This window comes from Lactuca sativa, chromosome 8, assembly GCF_002870075.4.
Source record: "Lactuca sativa cultivar Salinas chromosome 8, Lsat_Salinas_v11, whole genome shotgun sequence".
Lineage (NCBI taxonomy): Eukaryota > Viridiplantae > Streptophyta > Magnoliopsida > Asterales > Asteraceae > Lactuca > Lactuca sativa.
Genome location: NC_056630.2, coordinates 26,689,065 through 26,712,913, shown reverse-complemented (window position 1 = coordinate 26,712,913; position 23,849 = coordinate 26,689,065). Strand labels below are relative to the sequence as shown.

General features: G+C 36.0%; 1 protein-coding gene across 1 annotated transcript; it reads right to left on the bottom strand.

Annotated features, from left to right (window-relative positions):
• Window positions 1–33: 33 nt before the first annotated feature.
• LOC128127669 (G-type lectin S-receptor-like serine/threonine-protein kinase At4g27290) lies at window positions 34–1,714 on the bottom strand. The gene has a single exon (XM_052766327.1). The coding sequence runs from the start codon at window positions 1,342–1,344 to the stop codon at window positions 34–36; it is 1,311 nt and encodes a 436-aa protein (XP_052622287.1). The 5' UTR covers window positions 1,345–1,714.
• Between the last annotated feature and the right edge of the window lie 22,135 nt (window positions 1,715–23,849).

Genomic DNA, 23,849 nt, shown 5'->3' with positions numbered 1-23,849 from the left:
GATCACACCCACAACTCAACAGGCTCAATAATTTCACTGTAATATATAGAATAAAATTTGTGTACCTGCTAGCTCAGAGGTTGCAATCCTTATGTAGAGTTGTTGATGATCATCACATTCTCTAATGTCCATTAGCTCATCAAACCACAGCAAGCATCCACTTCCCCCGTTTCTGATATCTAAATTAGCATAAGCAGTACAATTACAATCCCTTCTGCACGCCATCTCACATTCTCCAAGGGACATGCTCTCGTTGTACCATGAACGTCGTGTGTCTGGAAAGATCACTCCTGAAATTTTATGGAAGACATCTGGAGTCCTACAATCCAATGGCTTTTTACGTTGACACCCACTTGACCAATCCCCTGCATTCCATTCTTCTAGGACTCTTGGTTCAAAACCTTCCAAACAACTGCAAGGTAGAGAACTTTTCATGCTGCATCTTCCAAAAGGACCACATGGTCCATAACGACTACAAGCATCAACCACTACATTTGCATACTCAACCCATTCTTGGGTTCGCTTGATCCACTGCAACCGCCGTGCCATGCCATCCCACGCCAAAATAAGCCTCTGAATAGTTGTACTCTTAAGTTTGTATCTATAATATATTTCTTTCTGATTCACAACAAATTCCGTGGAGAAAATTGGATTCATGGTTTCCTCAGGAATCCCTTGAAAGCCAACACCATTCCAAAGTCCAAGCCTCAAGGTTTCAGCCTCACCTTCTCCCAAAAAAATCTGTGGATATCCATTTGTGTCTACCCGGAAATTATACAAACCTACAGAAGGATCATTAGGGCTCTTCCAAGATGTGAAGTACCTCTCCTTTCCTGTTATCAAATCCTTCCCAAATTTCATTCCTGGTAGCAAAGTGTCACCAGGATAGTCAAAACTTTGCCAGATCAGTTTTTCTTTGTTGCCATAGCCATCCCACACAACAAGATTTCCGGTGTCCAAAAGCTGTGCCACAGGATTCATATTCCTGCCGAAGACCGATGTCACATTTGATGACCAGATGACATTATTATCACCAATGTAAATCTTTGGGATTCCTTCTGTAGTGACTTCAAACACCCCAGATGAATCAGTGATTGGTGTCTGCCTGTTAGCAACCCAGACAACTGTACGAGGTGATATCTTCTTGTACCATATCCCCAAATATCGATTCTTTGACTTTCCGGGGCTAAAAAACCCCAGTTCATACATCTCACCATCTGAAACAATGGTGTTGCCATCTTTGATTGGTTGATTTATATGTACTCTATCAAATGCAGCAAAACATGACACGATCAAGAATATAATACTGGAAAGCAATACAAGGATAATGCGACAAAGCTCCATTAACTAATGATGTGGTCTTGAAAAAATTATTGGAGGTAGACGTACATAAGCCTGAATTTTGAATATTAAAACTTACTACATAAGTTGTTGACTTGAAACCTTCAGCCTTCAAAACTTGAGTTCTAGCTACATGTTTAATTTCGTAGGGCATACACTCGGTTTGACCGACGTTTATCCGTTGAACTTCAGATCCAAAGTCTGATTATATTCGAGGTTATTCAAAAATTTAGACACGAAATATGAAAGGAAAATTAAATACATTTCGTTAAAAATATAACTGGGAATCGAAAAAGTCCTTGGCTGAAAAACTTAATCAGCAAATGACTACAACCGTCACTAATTATAACCATTACCATGTAAAGAAAATTCACTATTATTGGATTAGTGGATCCACAAACAAAATACCAAGCTGTGAAAAAGAGCTTGCATTTGAAGGACATAAATGTAACTTAACAATTCAATTAAATTATTAGCAACTACCAAAGAAAAACACTAATAGTGGTGGAATAATTAATTCTAGGTTACTTCAAATTCATTAATTAGGGTAACATGGTTGTACTCTCTCTCTCTCTCTCTCTTCATTAGAACATGGTGAACTGCGAGAATATATATATATATATATATATATATATATATATATATATATATATATATATATATATATATATATATATATATATATATATATATATATATATATATATATATATATATATATATATATATATATATATAGAGAGAGAGAGAGAGAGAGAGAGAGAGAGAGAGAGAGAGAGAGAGAGAGAGAGAGAGAGAGAGAGTCAAGATCAAATAAGAAGGAAATTTTTGGTAGGAAGGTAAGAAGTTTTTTTTCTACATATTTTTTTCGCGAACAATCAAAATGAATCATTAGATGATTCATTTATAAGATGATTCACAAGAAAAAATTCTCAAAAAAACATCTCGATGATTCATTTATACAATGATTTTGTTCTTATTCACTAAAATTGTCACAAAAGTGAATTTTTTCTTAATTTACTTAAAAATGAATCATAAAGATGTTTTTTTGAGAATTTTTTCTTGTGAATCATCTTACAAATGAATCATCTAGTGATTCATTTCTTTTGTTCGTCAAAACTTCTTACCTTCCTACCAAAAAAAATTTCTTACCGGATCTATATATATATATATATATATATATATATATATATATATATATATATATAGAGAGAGAGAGAGAGAGAGAGAGAGAGAGAGAGATAAGTTCAATTGAGAAAAAATAAAAAAGGTTGAGAATTGGGGAATCATTCTAAGTCACTTATTTATTTTTGCAGCAAAAACTTCCGTCATACCAGCGGAAATGGAAAAGGAATACACATGTATTTTCCAACAAAACATGTTTCCTTAAACTATGTTAATCATTAACTTAATATATGCAAAAACATAGTTTTTTTCGTTTTTTTTTAATTTTCATAAAACTATGTTAATCGAAAAATGATTTTAAATAGTTTTAAGATAAAATAAAAAATTTATTTTTTTATATTTCAAGCTATCGTTATTCATAATTGAATAAAAATACATCAGGTTTTACTACACTAAATTCGTTATTCACTTATGAATAAAAAGTATGATTAATTCTTTTTACAATATAAGTATCATTCATATATGAATATACCATATAATAAAATAGTATATTCATATTTAAATATTAGACGATGCATTCACTTGTAAATATTATATAGTATATTCACTTGTAAATATTAGATGGTGTATTCACTTATGAATATTAGATGATGTTTTCATATGTAAATATTACATAGTATTACATGGTGTATCACATGTGAATATTACATGGTGTATTCATTTGTGAATATTAGCTGGTATATTCACTTATGAATATTACACATTATATTCACATATGAATATTACAAGGTGTTTTCACAAATATATATAATTTTTATATGTTATTTACATATGAATAACATACATACTTGCATATTTGTTTTGTGTTTTAATAATCATATATTGATTTAGGTGAGAAAACAGATTTATATGTGAATATAACGTGGTAATTTAGTTTATGCATTTCATCAAACAGTTGGAGTGCATACAAGTTAACTTTTTTAAAAATGTTAAAAACATGATACTTTGACTATTTAAATCTTACAAAATAATAGATTGATAGAGAATTATATGAAATTTTTCAAAAAAAAAAAAAAAAAAAAAAACGATTTGATCTTTTTCTAACCTTAATTTTAAAGTTTTTTTTGATGATCAATGTTGAATGAATGATATGAAGTGGATTTTTTGTTGATTATCGATGATGTTGATCTAATGACGTTGGGAGTATAATTAATTGTAGATGTTAAAGGTCTGATTGTATTTAAGCAGAATTGAAGGTTGGATTAAAAGAACGAAAAATGAATTTTTGTTGTCAACTGTTGAATGGTGTTGATAAACGTGTTATTGATGAAGATCGATGATTGATTAACACTGGATGACGTTGATGATGGTTTAATTGAAGAAATCTGGATGATTGTTGAAGGTTGGAGAAGAAATTTGGATGATGAACGATCGATTATGAATGGGTTTGAACTGTTATCTAATTCTCTATAGTTACGTGTTTGAGATTGAAGATTATGATCATATTTACAAGTTTGCCACCGTGTCTTTTATGCTTAGATTAAATGATTGGCTGAGAATGATTCCCCCATTCTCAACCTTTTTTTTCTCAATTGAACCTTCCTCTCTCTCTCTCTCTCTATATATATATATATATATATATATATATATATATATATATATATATGTACATATATATATATATATATATATATATATATATATATATATATATAACTTTAATTGACAAAATTAAAAAGGTTGAGAATGGGGGAGTCATTCTCAGTCACTCATTTATTTTTGCCGCAAAAGCCTCCATCGTACCGGCGGAAATAAGAAAGGATTGCACAAGAATAATCAAATCCAATATGGTCTCAAAACTTTTGAATATAAATAAAACACCTTTTATTCAATCACCATATAGATTACACATTATTCATTGTATAATATTTCGATTCATCAACTTAATACTTGAATTAAAACAATAGTCATCACATGCTCCAAGTATGCACACTATGTTTACCTATGGTTCTTACTTTGTGAAATAAATCAATTGTAAGCATTTCGAATGACACTCATTGCAAATTTCCAAATCCTTATCGCAAGTGTAAGAATACCAAGTCCTTGTATAACGCCCCGATTCTCAAGTATTATTATTATGGATTTAATTTTTAAGTTTCAAGGTTGACTCGACGAGTTGGATGCTGTGACTCGTCGAGTAACAACGGGATTGGGCCACATGCTTAAGCGACCAACTCGCCGAGTCAGAAGAGTGACTCGACGAGTTGGAGCTAGAGGGAGAAACCTTAATTTCCGCAGTTTTGCACCCTATTTAAGGAATCATTAGCCTCCTCTTAGTCCCTTACAACCTCTAGAGAGTCTAGCAAACCCTATTTCTTGTGTGAGCTTCATTTGAGTGTGTTTGAGCTTTGAAAGGTGGAATTTGTGAAGGAAGCTTGAAGGTCAAGTATCTAGCAGCAAGAAACTCGTGTGGATCTTTAAAACATGCCTCAGTTAGCTTCATTTTGAGGTATCAATTCGTGATCTTGGCCTTATTTCCTTCTAGATCTCATATGGATGAAGTTTACGGTTTTTGCCTTGATTGTGGAGTTAATATGGTGTATGAGCTAGATTGAAGTTGCAACTTCAGATCTAAACCTTCCTTGGGATATAGGTTCATAAAGTTTCTAGCCTTGTCATGTATGAAACCTCCCTTTTGAGTTAAACTCCATTTCAAGTTTGGATTTGGCATTATGAACCATTAGAGTCTTGCATACACGTAAAGTTTGCAACTTTACGTGATAAGCACGCCCTAGGAGCCTAGATCTGCAATATGGCGTCTTTGCATGGATTAAAAGCACCTGTATGGATGAAGTACTATGGGGACTCGGCGAGTCGTATGAGCAACTCAGAGGGTCCGATGAAGATTGTGATAAACTTGGCGAGTCAGGTGTATGACTCGGTGAGTCCGATGGAGATTGTCCTGGGCTCAGCGTGTCAGATGAGTGACGCGGCGAGTTGGCAAGTTATGCAAGGAACTCGGCGAGTAGCTGAGGGTACTCGACGAGTTGAGGTCAACATGGACTGTTGACCTTGACAGTTGACTTTGACTTTGACCAAGGGTTGACCAGTTGACTTCTGAGGGTGTTTTGGGTAAATTGGATAATTATAGCAAAGGTCATTGGTGAATATAGGTGTTGGAGTTGGAGCTACATTTTAAGGAGTTTGATATTTCCTTCCGATCTACTTGCGAGGTGAGTTGTCCTCACTACACTAAGGGGTCTAAGCCACCAAGGCTGGCAAATTGTGTCACACCCCCAAACCGGAACGGCATAAACGTTCGGGGATGGATGACTTCATGTATAGTATCATGACAACGAGTATAATAGTGAAGAAAGCAAACACAACCATCATCAATATAATTGAAAGAGTTACATCATAGAGTAAGTTTACATGTTTCAAAATTAATTACATCATGATGACAAAATAAGTTTTGAATTTAATGCCTTAGCGTCCCGTCCTCGAAAGCAGTTGATTACCTGTTTAGTGATTTCCTGAGAATACAAGTTGTTTGAAAAAGTGTCAACACAAAGGTTGGTGAGTTCATAAGAGTTTTAATTGAGAAATAAATTGTTTTCCTTATAAAAGCGGTAAAAGGGATTCCAGAAAATCCACTATTTTCCTTGAAAAGTGAGTTGTAAGTTTCTGTGTTATGAAATTGTGCCTCCTAGAATTCCCAATAATTTCCTTCCATAATCTCCAAGTGTATATAAGTTATATAAAATCAAGTTAAATAAACCGTCGAATGTAATGGGTCTGCCCTAGGTCCACAACCAAACAAGGAACAGGAAATAAAGCAGGCCCACCAATTCTAAGTCGATCACGACTAAATTCTATATAACTCTAGCATATACACTTAGAAATTATAGCTGAAAACTAACAATTCTTGATAGAATGTAGTCTTAAAACCAAAGACCGAAACCAAATCCTAGTGTAGTGTATGAAATAGTAGTAGTGACTGTGAACATAAACTATACATATCATAGTTCATCGAATAGTGATAGTGGTAGTGAACATGAACTATGCATATTATAGTTTATCAAATGTGATGGTGATGGTGAACATAAACTATACATATCACAGCTCATCAAATAGCGATAGTGGTAGTGAACATGAACTATGCATATTATATCTTATCAAAAGTGGTGGTGATAGTGAAACACCTTCTTGTAATAAGTTCGTAGAGTAGATGAAATGTAAACTATACCTATTATAGTTTATCATGTTGTTTGTAATGTATATGCAACCTAATTATACCGATTATAATTAGCGTACTTACTTGTGGGGGTGTAATAGACTTAACTATACTTATTATAGTTTATCATAGTTATTCATAGTGGTAATAACCCCCTTTTTGTATATGTAATACCTTTTGTAATGTGTTTATTATGTAAATGAATCATAAACTATACCTATTATAGTTTATCAAAATAAGGGTAGTTTGTAGTATTCATAAACTATATTTGTCTTAGCTTACCAAATGTTTGTATGTAATGGATGTAAATTTGTTTATAACAATTTATCATTTACTATGCTTAATATAGCAAAAATCCATTTGTTAACTGATGTATGTCTATATAACAAGACAAAATGACATATATGGTAGTAACATATCATCACATGAAGGTTACACACCTTGCTCAACAAGTTACAAGGTGTAAATGAAATTGAAAGCATTTTTCTAGTATTACCATTTCTATTCTATTTTTAAAAAATTCATAGAAAAATCATTAATGGTCCAAATCAGAATCCGTAAATTCTGAGAGTTTGGAAAATGAGTCTAGTTGTTCATAAATTTTATCATGATTTTTAGTAACCTCCAACTTGTGTGAAACAGACCATAATCACAGACTGGTCCGGATGTTTTCTTGAAATGATAGGCAGTTTTGTAAAAATCACCATAAATTGTAGAAAAATCGTATGGAGATGTGCAAGTAGCCATTTTAAAGCTAAGAACCTGAACTACTTGAACCTAATATAGTTTTGAAAACTAAAATGTTTAAGTTGTCCAAAACAGTCCGTGATTGGAGTTCAAACTTTTCGATGAAAGCTGTTGGAAAAGTTTAGTTGTGTTCTTGGTGTTTTAACTTGTATTCCCCCCCCCCCCCCCTCCTTAAAACTTGAGAAAAACATGAAAATATAGGGGTATGAACTCACCTTGAGTGATTTCAGAAGATGGATGGTGAAGAAAAGAAGTGTTCAACTCAAGAACACTTAGATGATGCTTGAAGATTCGAGAATCTAACACAAATATGATGGAGTTTGTGTAAGGAATCAATGATTTGAGTAAAAAGAAGTGTAATAACCATATTAAGGGTGATGATTCTTACCAAATGTAGAAGGAAAGCTTGAAAAATGCCTTGGAAATCTCAAAATTGTGAGAGAGAATTTGAGAGAGAAGGTGTGTTTAATCTTTGGTGGAAATGAGAGAAATGAGTGAGAATGAGGAGAGAGGGTGAGTTTTCAGCCTTTGACTAAGAGTGTGGCTGGTCAAATGGTGGTGAAAGTACTCTTGAATGACCAGGTATGGTGGGGAGGGGTGTGGGTTAGTCATGGAGTGGGTATGGGGGTGGTTGCTTGTGTCTAACACTATGGCAAAGTCAACACTCCACCACAAGATCTTACTTTATGGATTTTATTATTAATTAAGGATTTCCTTAAAAATATGTTGAATTTATGAATATATGGGACCTTATATGTCAAAATATGAGTTTGGGTGAAAATCCCCCATTAAAATAATTAAAAACGGGCTTAAAACGGAGTCGTGGTCGAAAACCGGGTGAAAATGGGGAAATTCGAAGTCTGGCAAGGCCTCGGCCTCAGCAACCTAAAACCGGAGTGGCTTGGTCGCATGACTGCAGTCCGAGGAGGAGAGGGATGTGGTCCGAAGGCAAGGTCCGATGCGGGGCTTGGAGACTACGGCTCGGAGGCTTCGGCTCGGTGGCTGTGACTGCTTAAGGGGGCTTGGGACTCGGTCCATGTGGCCTCGGTTCCAGAAGGGCTTGGTCCTTATAGAGGGACTTCGGTCCACAAGGCTAATTTTCCAAGGAATCTTCCCGTTTCGAGTGGTTTTTCACCAAGTCAAGTGTCGGGATGCCCCAAATGATCAAAATAAATCAAAAGGGGTTTTGAGAGAGATTTGACATACTTGGAGAGATTTCACATACGGAGAGAGATTTGGGAGAGATTCCACATTCTTGGAGACATTTGGGAGAGATTTGACATACTTGAAGAGATTTCACATACGGAGAGAGATTTGGGAGAGATTCCACATTCTTGGAGAGATTTCACACACGGAGAGAGATTTTAGAGAGATTCCACATTCTTGGAGAGATTTGGGAGAGATTTGACATACTTGAAGAGATTTCACATGCGGGGAGAGAATTGGGTGAAAGAGGTTGAGAGAGACTTCTTTTGAGACCTTTTTGAGTGTTTGACTCTGTAATTCAAGGTTTGGAAACCTCATTAAGTCTTGTCATGACTGTCATATGCCCCAAGGGTTAAGGAATAATGCTTTATCGAGTAATTTCATCACTTGCCCTGATTAGGGTTTAGAGTTTCTGAACACGTGAAAACTCTAAGTGATACTTTGCATTAAGAGTGCGAGTTGTTTAATAAGAAACATAATGAAAACCCTAGTACACAAGGGTTAGATGAGTTGACCGGTTTGACTTGTTGACTTTAGTTGACTTTGACTTGACCGAAAATTGACGGTTGTCACACATTGGATTTGATATCCTAGTAGTTATTGATATGTTGAGTTTGAGTTAGTGATGCATGCCAGTTAATATGCTAGTCGGATAGACCTTTAGGACTATCTGTGATACTGTATGATTATCTGTATGTGCATTAGTTATGTTACATGTCGACATGTTATGTGGGATGGGTTAAGGTTGTACTGCTCCGTGCAGTAGCCAACAAACCGTAGAGTATTTCAGATATGAGCTGAGGGCTAGGCAAGGCATGCCAGACTCATACTAAGGACTCGGGAGTATTCCAGATATGAGTTAAGGGTCGGGCAAGGCATGCCAGACTTATACTGAGGACTCGGGAGCATTCTAGATACGAGCTGAGGGCCGGGTAGGGTATGCCAGACTCGTACTGTGGGCTCGATGGCAATCCAGACTCACACTGTGGGCCCAGGGGTAACCTAGTCTGTAAGGCTGTGGACCCCTTGCATGTTGTTCTGTTTTGTTATGTTATGATATAATATTGTTGTTATAGTTAAGCGGACTGTATGTGTATCGGTATTTTGGGGGAACTCACTAAGCTTTTGGGTTTTACAGTTTCAGTTTATTGTTTCAGGTACATCCGAGGATCGTGGCAAAGCGAATGCATGATCGTACAACTCCTCCTGTTTTGTTTATGGTCTGGGAAAACTCTGATATGACACATTTTGAAAACACTTTTGTAATGATTTGATGATTTTGAAATGATTTTTAAAAGTTAAAATTTGGCATGAATTGTATGGGTGTTACAAGTTGGTATCATAGCCTTGGTTTGAGTGAATTGGAGTAACACTCGTGTGAATCCAGTCTCAAATCAAGGAAAAGATTTTAAATTGATTTTTTTAAATGTTTTCAAAATAAGAAAATGAGGATGTAGAGTGTACGATCAGTAGGAGCCAGCAAGTTGACCCCAAAATACCATATAGTTATTTGATATTGTGATATGTTAGAACAACATGCTTGTACTAGGCTAGCAATCTTCAGGAATTGCATGATAGAATTGCCTAAGGTTCCCTTTATATGAGATTGACATCCTTACTGTAGTTTCTTAGTGTATGCATCACGGTTATACATAATTAAGATCTTATAGCCTGAGAATGTTTGATTTGGTTTTACGTTCTATTCTTGTTTGATTGGGAGCTTAGGGTAGGATTGGATATTCGAAAGTCTATAGGGTCCAGCGTTATGTATGGCTAGCATACACTAGTGTTGCAGGGTTGGTGGAAGGTTCATGGATAGGTGGGTTGTGTGAGGCCGGGAGGCCAATTATGTGATATTTAGCACTCCTCTAGGAGTGAGGACTGAGCGCTCGTTATGATTATGTATATTTTTAGGGTGTTGTGATGATACTTGAGACAAATATGGGTAGGTGTGGAAGGTAGTATGGGCCCATACTACTGAAAGCACAGGACCCATACGCGTAGCAAGGAAGTCATAACCCCTAGGGTTGGGTTGGGAATTGGTTCCCTGTTTTTATGTGGTTACCTGATATCTTCCTGTTATATTTTTCAGTATGGTGGTTACGAGATGCTTTACGATTGGGTCAGGATCAGGATCAAGATCAGGAGGCCAGGATGGACCAACAGCACCTGAGCCTGTGGTGCAGATGGGTACAGATGAGTTGGATGCCAGGATTCGAGAGATCCTACATGATGAGGTTGCTGCTATGTTCCAGGCACAGCTGTCGAAGATGTTTGGGTTGATTAAGACCGCCATGGTTGAGTACTTTGATGAGCGTTACGCAGCCCTTGCGGAGACGGCTGTCGCAACAGCTGCATCACGTATTCATGTCCTACTGAGCAGAAGGGCAGATGCATCCTCAACATGCTGAGGCTCAGGGCCAAGGACTAGTGGAGGCTGACGACAGGGTCATTCACTGATGAGCAAAGAGCTGATGTTACTTCGGAGCAGTTCCGGGACATGTTCCGCGCCCATTACATTCCTCTTGTTTTGTTTATGGTTCTGGGAAAACTCTGATATGACACATTTGGAAAACACTTTTGTAATGATTTGATGATTTTGAAATGATTTTTAAAAGTTAAAATATGGCATGAATTGTATGGGTGTTACACCTTGCCACTTACTATAATCTGTTAGATTCTAAGCTTATATGCAGTGAAACTTTTGTAATGAATATGTATATAAGTCATAGAGACTTTGCCAATTACAAAACTTTCCATTGAAGATTGTTACAAAACAATTCCATAGATACGAAGTCTCATATTCAAAGCACATTCTTTTGAACATCCTTCTTGCATAAAAGTTTCTAACTTACTCATAGATTCTTGATATCCAATTCCCATTATGGAAACTTTTCCATAATTTCCATATGACTATCCACTCTCAATAGAATCCTATCTATTCAAAATCATATCAATTTGGTCCATTCATTATCATACTTCCAACTGTCCTTAAGCAACCAATCCTTAGCGAACCTCAGGTCGTCCTTGATAGTTAATTAGTAACTTTATTCATATACGGTTCTAGTCCTTTTTCCCTCTTAATGCCCTAGGCATTTGGAAAATTAGAATATGAGAATATTATAGTAGATGCAATCGATCCTATATCTGAAGCATATGGGACACGATTCATAATATCTTATATAAAAACCTGATACTTTACCAGTCTCTTGCTATAACATTTCAATATATAGAATTTCCTTTTGTCGAATCTTTTCATCATAACATTCATATATATCCTTGACTAAATTTGATTAAAACCTCAATCTAACCTTTTAGAATTGAAATGAAGTATAAGTTTCTCTCCCTTAATTATAGCAAAGCAACTTTTCAAACCCTGCAACTTTACGAATTGAAACCTTTATTTTCTATAATTAACATTGCTAACTCGCAACACTTACCATAATAATTATGCTCCGACTAGCATAATAATTATTATCTTACTAGCATAACACTTATGCTCCCACTAGCTTTGACATGTACCTAGAAATAAGTTGGAATTCTAGAAATCAATACTTGTTGACTTTCTTACCAAAGTTCAGATTTCTGATACAAGACGCTTCGATAAGACTTTATCTAGGCTTCTCAAACTCATACACCTTTCCTTAGATAGCTCACATATATGTCTAGACAATTTTAGCACTTATAGCAATAAGTCTCAAATGTTTAGACCTTTTGTCATTTTTCACAATTCAACTATGAAGGGGGATGCCGTAATCACAATTTCTAACTCTTTAAAATCTACTTAGTGAAAGTGTTTCTTCACAATCATTTTCATCAAGCATAGAGAAACCTTATGACACTTAGACTTTATGGTGTATGTGTTCCTATCCATGTGAATCTATCATTCCCAACCATAATCATAAGACAAGGTCTATGACAAATTCAAACTCATATGGATTGAACTTGTTCAATCTTAACTTCTTGCCACTTGGTAGCATGAGGGCCTACCATGTCTTCCAAGTTGTTAAGCAGATCACCCTTACTGATCAATGAACTTTCACTGATCAAGGTGCTTTGCCCTATGCAAACAATTAAGAACTCAAAGAACTCACATGCCTAGTCAACTTTAACTGAAATGACATAGAAACAAGAATATGTCAACACGATAGGTTACAAACCTCAAGTCGCGTGCTAGTGTTAAACAATAGGTTTACTCTTGATTAGTTCTTGAACTTTTCAAGATCTTTAAGACTCTCACTGACCTCTTGACATATAAGTTTCTCTTTGTCAAGAAACATTACTTGACAAACAAATATTCAAGAGTTAGTGCAGTTTCTTATCAAGACAAACACTTCTGACAATCGGTCTTAGTTGATTTTTGTTTTATCCAAAACATCACAACTTACCAATTTCAAATGTACAAGAGTAGAAAACATTTTAGTCTACATTTGATAAGTGTTATTAACCTTTCTTAAGATTATGTCACTCAAGGCACAATCTTGGAATGTGACTCTAAGACTTTATTTTGGAACGAAGTATGACTCTCCTTAATTGATTTAACCATTTCAACAATTCCTGATACCTCTTCTTAGCCATGCAAATGTACTAAGGTGTCCTTGGAGTATCAATTTTGATATGGTTTTCATAATCATTAAGATGATCTTAAAACACGATACTAAAGTACTCTCCTTTTCTTTCAGATTGGAGAAACTTTTATCTTTCTGCCTAATTGATTCTTCTTATTCGTTCTGCCACACATTGAAACTTTTCCAATGATTCAAAATTACACTTAAAATTGTAATCATAACCATATTTATTAAACTTTTAGTAAATTATGACGAATAGTCTTATCGTTCTTTGTGGTGGACCTGACCAGTGCACAACTATGTGTACTAGATCCCTTAATCCTTCACTTGACTTACATATACATGTGAACAAGGAATTAGTCTTAATTTACCAAAGACGAAGGTTCTCATTCATCATACAATACAAGTTGCATGATTCCAACTTTCTGTCCAATTGAAATTTGGTGATGAGAATCTTTCCTTATTTGGTAAATTTAGACACTACCACAAACGAAAGAATCAAATTCATATTGCTAAAAAATAGAAACATACAAACATCAATTTTCACAAATGTCATTGAAAGGAAATATAAAATAAGATAAAATCAAAATTTTATTCTTTATTTATAAAAATGTGGATAAAAATTTCCTTACAATGCAATTACAAACGAAAACTATGTTTCCTAAGTAATCTATCACAACTCCTAGCATCAACTAAAAAATCTGATCATCGAACCATGTGATCGAAATCCATTTCTTTGTGTTCAGAGTTAGCATGCTTTTCCTTAAAGCTTTCTTTGATCCTAAAAAACATCAAAATGTAATCTTATCACATCATGTATTAAGCATCTACAAATAGGTACTTAGTAGAGTTAGATAGTTGACTTACCTGAAGCAGAGTCATACATTTTGACTTTACCATCCTTGTGGTCCTTCAAGTAGGTACGACAGATTCGCAACCAATGCCCCTTCTCTTGGCAATAGAAACAAACATAGTCTTTTGAAATGGTACAGGGGACAATCTCAGACTTAGCCTTTCCCTTTCCATTGGAATGATAAATATTTTCTGGACTTCCAATGTTTCCAATGTCAATGTCCATGGAAGTTTGGGAAGTAGATCTTCCAATTAAATTTGCTTTACTAGTGTGCCAAATCATTGCCGATTCAGCAACAATTAGAAAATAGGTAAGATCAATAAGGGTCACATCGTGATCTGTCACATAGTAGTCCTTAACAAACTCACTATATGACTTAGGAAGTGATTGAAGAACCAAGTCAATAGCCAACTTCCTCGACACAACAACTCCTAATATTCCCGGCCTGTCAATGTGTGACTTCATCTCGAAGACATGTGCACACACAGACCTTCCATCTTGGTGTTTGCTAGCCAATAGGGCTTGAGTGACCTTGAACTTTTCAAGTCTTTGAACTTGTGGGTCAGGGAGAACTATTGGAGGAGGTGGAGGAAGTGAAGTTCCACTACAACACGAAGAAGGGATTAATCTTTCACCTTGATTGTCTTGTGGAATATCATCTTTATAAAGAAAGCTTTTTCCAAAAGGATAAGGTAGACCATAGTTGTCAGGACTAGACATCTACAAGGGAGAAATTCAAGTTAGTTGATTTAAGTCCTTAATATAACACCCAACATGAGGTATTAAGGCTAGGACCTAACACAATATTCTACAATTCGGAAGAGGGATGCCGTAATCCAATTGCAAAATATTTGAAGGTAGGTAAATGACGATTTACCAATTTCCACCATGAAAAACGAAAAAGAGCATTAGGTTTTAAATGAATTGAAATTCCTAGATTCTTTGAGATTCATTGAACTTTTTCAATGGCATGTTTAATCTCGATTATACCCTTCAAGTTTGTGACTGTGATGTCGAGGATCACAAACAAGGTATGAATTGCAAATTAGCTTGGTACTCTCTAAGTCATTTATCACCTAATCAATGTGCCAGTTAACCAGACACGCTCCATTGATCTATGACAAACTACGAGCTACCCTTTTCCATCCTTCATTAGTCCCATGTTAGTGTGTCGGTTAACCACACACGCTCCACTAACGACTAATAAAGTGCAATGTGCAATTTCATGGATTAGCCTTAAATTCACATTTTTCCTAAGTAACTAAGATTAGGAATTTATAAAGGGTTAGTTACTTTATAATTATCATTATACTTTTAACGAGAATTAATGTCCTATCCTACCCGTTCGGTTAACGACCCTCCACCAGTCAAGGAAGCGGTGGGTGAGAGTGGACACCAATTGATCCACCATTTTATAGGCAGTAACCTTATACCCCCTTATAGATCGGCTTCGTGAATGAGGCCTACTAACGGCTGACCTTTTACTTATACATATATAATATATTAAACTTTTAATTTTATATAGTATAAGGGTGTATTTTAAACATTTAAAATACTAGGTGGTTTAATCTTTTAATTAAACTAGACTTTTAATTTAATTAAACTCAAACCATATAATTATGGATTTATTTATACTCTTTTAATTGAACACTTTAGTGAATTTAATAAAGTCCATAATGTGTAATTGAACTATTCGAAGCATCTAGGTTATTAAAAATTCAAAATTAAAACTATTTAATTAATTTTTAAGTTATGAACCCAAGAATTGCATCTTTTGAAACCTTTCAATTACTAGATGTTTTAGAATTCAATATTTCAATTTAAAACTTTTTAATTACTTTTCAAATTCCAAAACTTGAGGGCAAGTTTTGAAACTCTTCAAAACTCTTCATTTGCATAACTTATGAGTGAGACTTTTCATGTTCCATAACTTGAGGACAAGTTATGGAACTCATTAAAAACATTTAGATCAATTTCAAAAAATAAAATTATCATATAATTCATGATTGATCTAACTAAACTCATATAGCAAGATAATATCAAATCAACAATTTAGAAGTAACTTTGTTTATAATATACCCAACAATTAACTTAAAACTTGGACAATTATCTTTTCATTGGATGAGTATAATCACTACCATATTAGAGAAAACATATTTTTTATGATACAAAAGAGTTTGTGGTAGTGATCCCAATCCAATATAGGCCAAAAAACCCAAAAATCTACCATCTGCCAGTGCAACTTGTCAAGCCAGGCTTTGGACTCGTTGAGTTCATCAATAAACTCGACGAGTTCAGCCTAGTAGAAGTCCTTTTTCAGTTTGCTTCAACTTTGAACAATGAACAATGCAACTATATAACAGAAAACTACTCATTGCTTTGATACCACTGTTGGGTTTTGTGTACTATAACACTCCTATGGTGCACATACAACCCTTATAACTTTGGATCTAAGTTTTTTCTTGTTATACATGCAATAAAATTTTCAAAGCATGAAGCCTACAACTAGCATATAATTTTGGCATATAAATTATAAAATCAAGTTAGAAGAATACCTCTTTATTGTAGCTTGTAGTTTTGGCATTTCAAGAGCTTAGCACCTCAAGTGTGACGTCTCAAATGGTTCACAAACACCATGAACAAAGGAGGAATTTGAGAGAGTATGGAGCACACTAAAATCGGTTATAGCTCTTCCTAGATGACTCAGGTCCACCGATTTTGGCTAAAGGGTAACATTTATATAGTGTAGGATTCCAAGAGTCATGGGTAAACGCTAATCCATACACTTATGTTATGATCCATATCTCATGTGGGCTAACTCTTCATGGATACTTACATAAACTTAGCCCATCATTGATCAATAGCCCAAACACTATATATATATATATATATATATATATATATATATATATATATATATATATATATATATATATATATATATATATATATATATATCACTGATTTACATAATCAGTCCCCGTTAATTTAATTAGTCTCTTTTGATCAGTAAATTAATTCCAAATTAATTCTTGATCAATACTAATTAGATAATATGATTTCTCAATTAATATATTTTACTTATAATATATTAATAAATCAAAATAACCTCTTCCTCAAATATCCATCCTATCAAATTGCCTGATGAAGGCAACCCGAAATGGACCATGCTACTATCGAGTCAAGTACATACCAATTATAGTTATGGGCTTAGACACCTAATCCAATAGAGCACTCGTGGAGGAGGATCTGTTTCAGGTTCAGGCTCTGGTGCTAAGCTGATTGATGAGGGGGTGTGTGATTTCATCACATTATCCGCCAACATAGCTAAGTGTCATCCTTCTATGGATTGTGAGAGGAATGTTAGGGTTTTGAGTTTTTGTTGGATTGATGAGATGGAGCTTGTCTTCCACACTAGTCCTTGTCCCAAAAAAGCCAAGGTTCGATTTTCTTTCGACCTTTTTCGTTATGCAACTAGGAGTTGTTCGGATTTGATTGCGCGATCCATCACAATTTCTGAGTTGGAGGCTATTTCATGGGATAAGTTTACTAACCATTTCGGGGAGATGTCTTATTTGGGTCCGCAATACGTATCAGTGGACGCCTCAATGAAGAAGCCAAAGATTTTTGATTCACGAGTTAGCGGCTTGTAGAACCGGAGCCATTCTGTCAAATGCGGGAAAATGCATGTTGAGGTGTGTCGATCTAGGGGATGGGTTGATACAAGTGTGAGGGGGAAGATCATGTTAGCCAGGATTATCCCCAGGGATTGATTCTGATTTATTTTCACTAAAACCAGGTAGGACACAAGAAGGTCGACTATCTGAGGTTGACAAGTGGGGTGGTGAGGGCACCTGTTCTAGCTGCATTGGGGATTACTGATGACCGTGAGGGAAGGACAGAGCCTCCATTAGGGAGGAACCGGACATTTCATTTGCGGATAGAGTAGACCCGAGTTCCACCAAATGTTATTGTAGGTATTTATCATTTTTTATTTCTTCATGCTTTATGTATGTATTCTTTTATTCATGCTTTACTATGATAAGGGCATTATGTTCGAATTAACTAAGTCCCCAACTAAGAATCGTGGAGAGTCAAATGCCATTTTGCATATGGAGAGTCAGGATTGGAGAACATATGGTTAAGCCGACCTTAGGATGTCATCCATTGTTAGTGCAAGCCTTAGGTTGGAACGAAATGAGTGTTTTACTCGAAGGTTCGACAACTAGATTGATTTTGTTGGCTTAAGTGCTTTGGGATAGAAAAGTTACAAAGTAAGTTCATTCACTGTTTTCAGGATTTGAGATGGTTGAGATCTTCCATTATTGAGCGCTGCAAGGTTTGGTCGGAACGTGAGTTCAAGGTGAGTTGATGTGAGATTCATGTTATCGGGGATGTGCGTAAGGTTTTCAGTTCAGAAGATTCTAGGAAAGGATCTAGTAGTAGCTGGTTGTCCCTGTTGAGACAATGAAGATAGAGAGTTTAAAGGTGTTTGTGCTGCTCAGGTTGGATGTCAGTTGAAGGGTTGGTTAGCTTGTTGGATAAATTTCTACCACTAGTAGGGTAGGAGCTATGGTGATCCAGTAAATGCTCTGGGTACAACAATCTTCCAGTAAGTATGGAGCAGCAGATGTTTGAACTAAGGGATTAAGGTGTTTGTAAAACATTATTTAGTTCAGGGAGTTCCGTTAATAAGTCATGTTTATAAAGGATTTGTTCGGTTGCTTATGATTGAGATAACATTTTGAGTTGAGAAGGTTTATGGTTGGTTTGCTAGGTGGTTTAGGTCGTGAGCATAAGTTGGAATCTTGGAGTTCTATCGTGATGGATAGCAGTCCAGAAGTAAAACCATTTGGAAAAAAAGTTGTTCGAGGAATCTAGTTTCTCTTATGACCAGTAACGGCGAGAGCAGGTGCCAAGGATTAAATAGGTGATGCTCTAGGATAACTAGGAAGTTCGAATGGTTATGAAGATTGTTAAATGGTAGCTGAATTCAAGTGGGGGAGAAACGCTTGGCGATTAATGGAAATGTTTCCAAGTGCATGTCAATATTTAACATTTTGAGCAAGAGCAAGTGTTTAGAAAGTTCTTGTTATATTACAAGCCAAGGTTTAAGCAAGGGGTAATGTTCAGTGTTCAGTTGTGATTTGGGAATCATATGTTGATGTTCATATTATCTTCTTCAAGGTTATGGAGCATAAGTAGTGGTGCACGACGGATTTGTGACTAGGTTCAGGTTGAGGGTTGTGCTAGAGCCCCTCTGTCTGTTCTTTTGTGATAAAGGCTTTGGGGTTCGAAGCATAACCCGAACACCCGATTAGGGTATAGCTGGATGAGGTTCCAAGTCATGATTGATTATGGTTGGGTATGCTAGATGTAGGTTAAGACCATGGGCTGGCCCATGGCTTTAGTGGGAGTGTTGTGAGACTGCGGGGTAGCCTTAGCATTCACCAAGATTTCAGACTACGGAGGTATCCGTAGCATACACAAGGTTGATAGGCTATGGTAGAAGTGTTGTATATCTATGAAGGAGTCGTAGCATTCACCAGGATGAGATACCATTCCAGGAGTGGCTGTTGGATTGTAGGAGGATCACAGCGCATGCTTGGATCAATTCGGATCATTATTGTTGGTTGACCACTCCTTGTTGAGAATGAGGAATGTTGGAGTTGTGTCAGTATTTTAGGCTTGTATAGCCCTTAGGTGGGTGGGAGTCATGCGCAAGGACAGTTTGGTTATTTAGATCGGGTGAGACCTATAGACAAGGCCCTTTTGGTTATGATAGAATTAGTGAGATTTGTGGGCTAGGCTCGGTTGGCTATGATAGTATTGGTAAAACCTATGGGTAAGTCCTGAAAGGTTAGGTTAACTTGGGTAAGCAGACCGCTCAAGTGTTCGAGGATTTGCATAAGGCAGTAAGTGTGTGACTCCTAAGGGTGGAACCCGACAGAAGTTAACTTAGTTAAGATATTAGATCACGATTAGAGTAGGGAGACTCTATGATTAATGAGCTAGATCCGTGTGGTAGTTAGCATAGGGTAGCCTTTATCTGTTAGACTGTTAGGCGGAGTCTCGTGGTGTGGCTGGGCGTGAGATAGTCAGTCTCAGTGGACGGTCAAGGATTCTGCATCCCAGTTTAGTAGAAGGTCACCATGGAATCAGAAGATCTTGGATATAATCAATATGCGGACTTTTGGATATTGAAATGTGAGTTATACACTAGTTTGTGATTTAAGGGTGAGACTCGTGATGAGAGTCACCCTTGTTTTCAAATGAAAAGGTCTTTTTGGTAGCAATTAATGGCCAGGGGTTCTGTTTTCTAGTGGTATCAGCAAGATAATTCAGGGTCAGAAGGTTTCGTTCAGTTCGGATTGCAAAGTGAAGTCATATTGACTGTGTTCTGGAATGGTTTTGTATGTGGGGAAGTTAGACAAGGTATTGAATTTATAGATTTTAGACAAAGCAGTGATCGTTATTCTTCATCGGTTAAAGTTAGTGGGGCAATGATTCGCTCGTCGTCAAGTTATGTGAGTCCCGCTTAGGTTGGGTTCGATTGTAGCATTGGAAGGCCATCGTATGTATGAGTTTACTTTTTAGCTCCAATCAGGGTTCTGGAAGGATTGACCAAATTGGCTAGGGTGCCTGGAAGGTAGTAAGAAGTGATTTCGAGGACAAAATCTAATTTAAGTGGGGGAGAGTTGTAACACCCGTGTTCCAAATTGGTTAAGCTTACTCTTATCAAGGACAAAAGATAGAGTTTTGGGAGGAAGCTCTGTGCCACAACGTGAGGCAAGGATGACCACGACTTGTCAATAATTAAATTGATCAAGTGTTTTATTGGACCACCATGATGTGTCCAAGGAAGGCCATGACATGGCAGCTGTTCTGGACTATGCCCATGATTCTTTTAGGGTTTGCTTCGTATTTAAACCCCTCTAAGCCATTTCTAGGGTTCGTGTCAATCCTCCAACACCATTACACCTCATAGAAACACTAGCTCTCATTCTTTTGGTGATTTGTGGCCCTTTTGGAGCATTGTTGGCTTGGAGAAGAAGAGAAGAAGGAGAAAAAGGTGCCTTATTATTGGAACTCGCAAGGAACCAACTTCATCAACGTCTCTCATAACTTCTGGACCTTTGTAAGAGTCAAAGACTAAACCTTTTTGGCTTAAAGTTGCTAGATCTAGGGTATTGTCTGTAACAAGCCGTAAATTCACAATGTAATAATCAAGGTCAACCATTGTAACACATTTTAAGGTAATTAAGATATAAAGCTGAAAATAAGCATCAAAAATAAAATATAAGATAAACTTGATTTGTATGAATAAAGAGGTAGTGATCGCGACAAGGATTCTGAAGATATAAAGAATATCGAAATCTGAGTTATAACGAAGAAGTTATGACCTATCGAAGTTTTGCGACAGAACCAGCACAACGCTGTGTGACGTAAAAAGTTAGTTTACAATAAAATGCTTTTTAGCCTTAGGTATCTAAACAAAAGTTGTAACATACGTTAAACCGAGAGCGTGCATAAAAAGAACGTCCAAATCTAACTTCGTATGAGGAAGTTATGATTTTTCTAAGATTCGGCACAACAGTGTACAACCCGAAACTCGAATTATAGATTGAGCGAATTTTAGCCGACACAACCTAAACGAGAATCGAAGATCATGTCACTAGAGGTTCAATGGTAAAAAGACAAACGAAAACGGATGTTGGATGAAGAAGTTATGAATTTTTAGCGGACTTTTCCTGTCCTGTTAAAAATATAACTTTAAAAATAAAGTCAAAATTTTCCAACGGAGTCTAAACGAAAGTTGTGGAGTACGGTCTCACCTACGCGTGGATATAAAGAACGTCGAAAATGGAGCTCGTATGCGAAAGTTACGAATTTTGAAGTCTGAAAAATAAATTCTCGGAAGAGTACGCCCCGTGTACAAAAGAGTACGCCCGCGTACTCGGACTAGCTTCAATGCGTGTTAGTAGCCTTGCCACTTCCGAAGCTCGGAACCCGATCAGAAGACACATAGCAACAACGCCCAACGTAATGCGAAGCTTCGGTCAGTATAAATAGGGTGCGAGACTTCCCGGTTTTCGTTGCCATTTTTCTACTTCTTTCACTTTAAACACTCTCTCAAAGCCACTCTAAACCCCCTGAAGCCTCGGGAACCTTCCTAACACTCGAAGAAAGCTCGGAGCACCTGAAGTCCCCGAGAAAATATTCTATTTGGTTTGAAACTCAGCCCACGCAAAGCCAGATTTTCAACAGAAACTCACAGTTTCGTCAAGGAAAATCATTTCAAGAAGCGAAGTGCTGCCTGAATCACCACTTATTTAAGTGAGTTCACTCCCCTACATTTTCATAACTTTTTCTATGTTTTAAAGGGGGGGGGGGATACAAGTAAAACACAAGAAACTTGTGTTAATATACAAATTATTGTTTTATATTTTATTACGTTAAAGTATCTTTACGTAGAAATATCAAATATGCGGAATAACGTTATTACCAAATTTATAAACGGTTACAAGCAAAATAGGTTCAAACAAGAAAAATATCATTTTCAACGGAATAATATCTTTTGAACTATATTAGGTATAGTTTGAGAAACATTCACATCATTTTACCCTTTCAGGGCAAAGAAACGATTATATAAAAATACGGTTATTTTTATATGTTATAAACACAACAAAAAGGGTAACAATTACACACACGAGCACTTACAGGTCAAAAACATGTAAACTCGTTGGAAATTTGTGAGTCAATGTCTTTGTCGTACCTACCAAGGTATACCAACAAGTCCTGTTTCATAACCCGAGTCTCCTTCCGGAGAGCGTGATACTTGTGTATAGATCTATACAAGATTGATGACCCAGGCTGTTAGCTACAGCATGACCGGTATGGGTGAAAAATATCAAACATAATGACGCTTGAAGAACGTCGCGGCAGGCAAATCATTAGTTAGCGCGGTTATGAATACTCACATGATAAATGACTATACGTGAAAACACATCTCTTCAAATAGTTTTATATATAAATAAAACTAGATATAACTATTTTAACTATTGAAAATACTTGTACTTTTCGGTTTTGGATCACATTAGACTACAATTCAACTCATGGAAAATATAGGACATTCCAGGATAAACATCATTATTTTACAAGGCAAACACGTCTTCAAAGTAGATTTACCTAATAAAACTACGCGTTATCAAACTAAGTATAAGATTTATACTTACATCTTTCAGTCTTGGAACCTTAAAGACCACAATTCACCTCTATAGAAAATATAGAATTTTCTGGAAACAAATATGATTACGTATATAATTTCAAAGCATCATTTTTTTTAGTGTGACAAACATTTACAAATTTTTGTATTAAGGTACTAAGACTACATTCCTTTCAACTAATAAGAAAATATAGGATTTTCGGGAGGAAAACAGTAATATTTTCCAAAGAACAAAGGATATACTTTCTATAACAAAAATATTTATAAACTCACCAACTTTAATGTTGACACTCTTTCAAACCACGTGTATTCTCAGGAAAGTTAGTAGACAGGTACCCTCTCAGGTGTTGCGAAAACGGAGCATAGTAGTATTACATCTTATCTTTTGCTATAGTTTTAATGTAAATTAGGCAATGTTTTGAACACAATGTAAACTTTATGTTATTAATACAATGGTTGTTGCTTTGATTACTATTATAAAAATGTTGTGATACTGTACATGACGTCCTCCATCCCCGAACGTTTCCGTCGTTCTGGTTTGGGGGTATG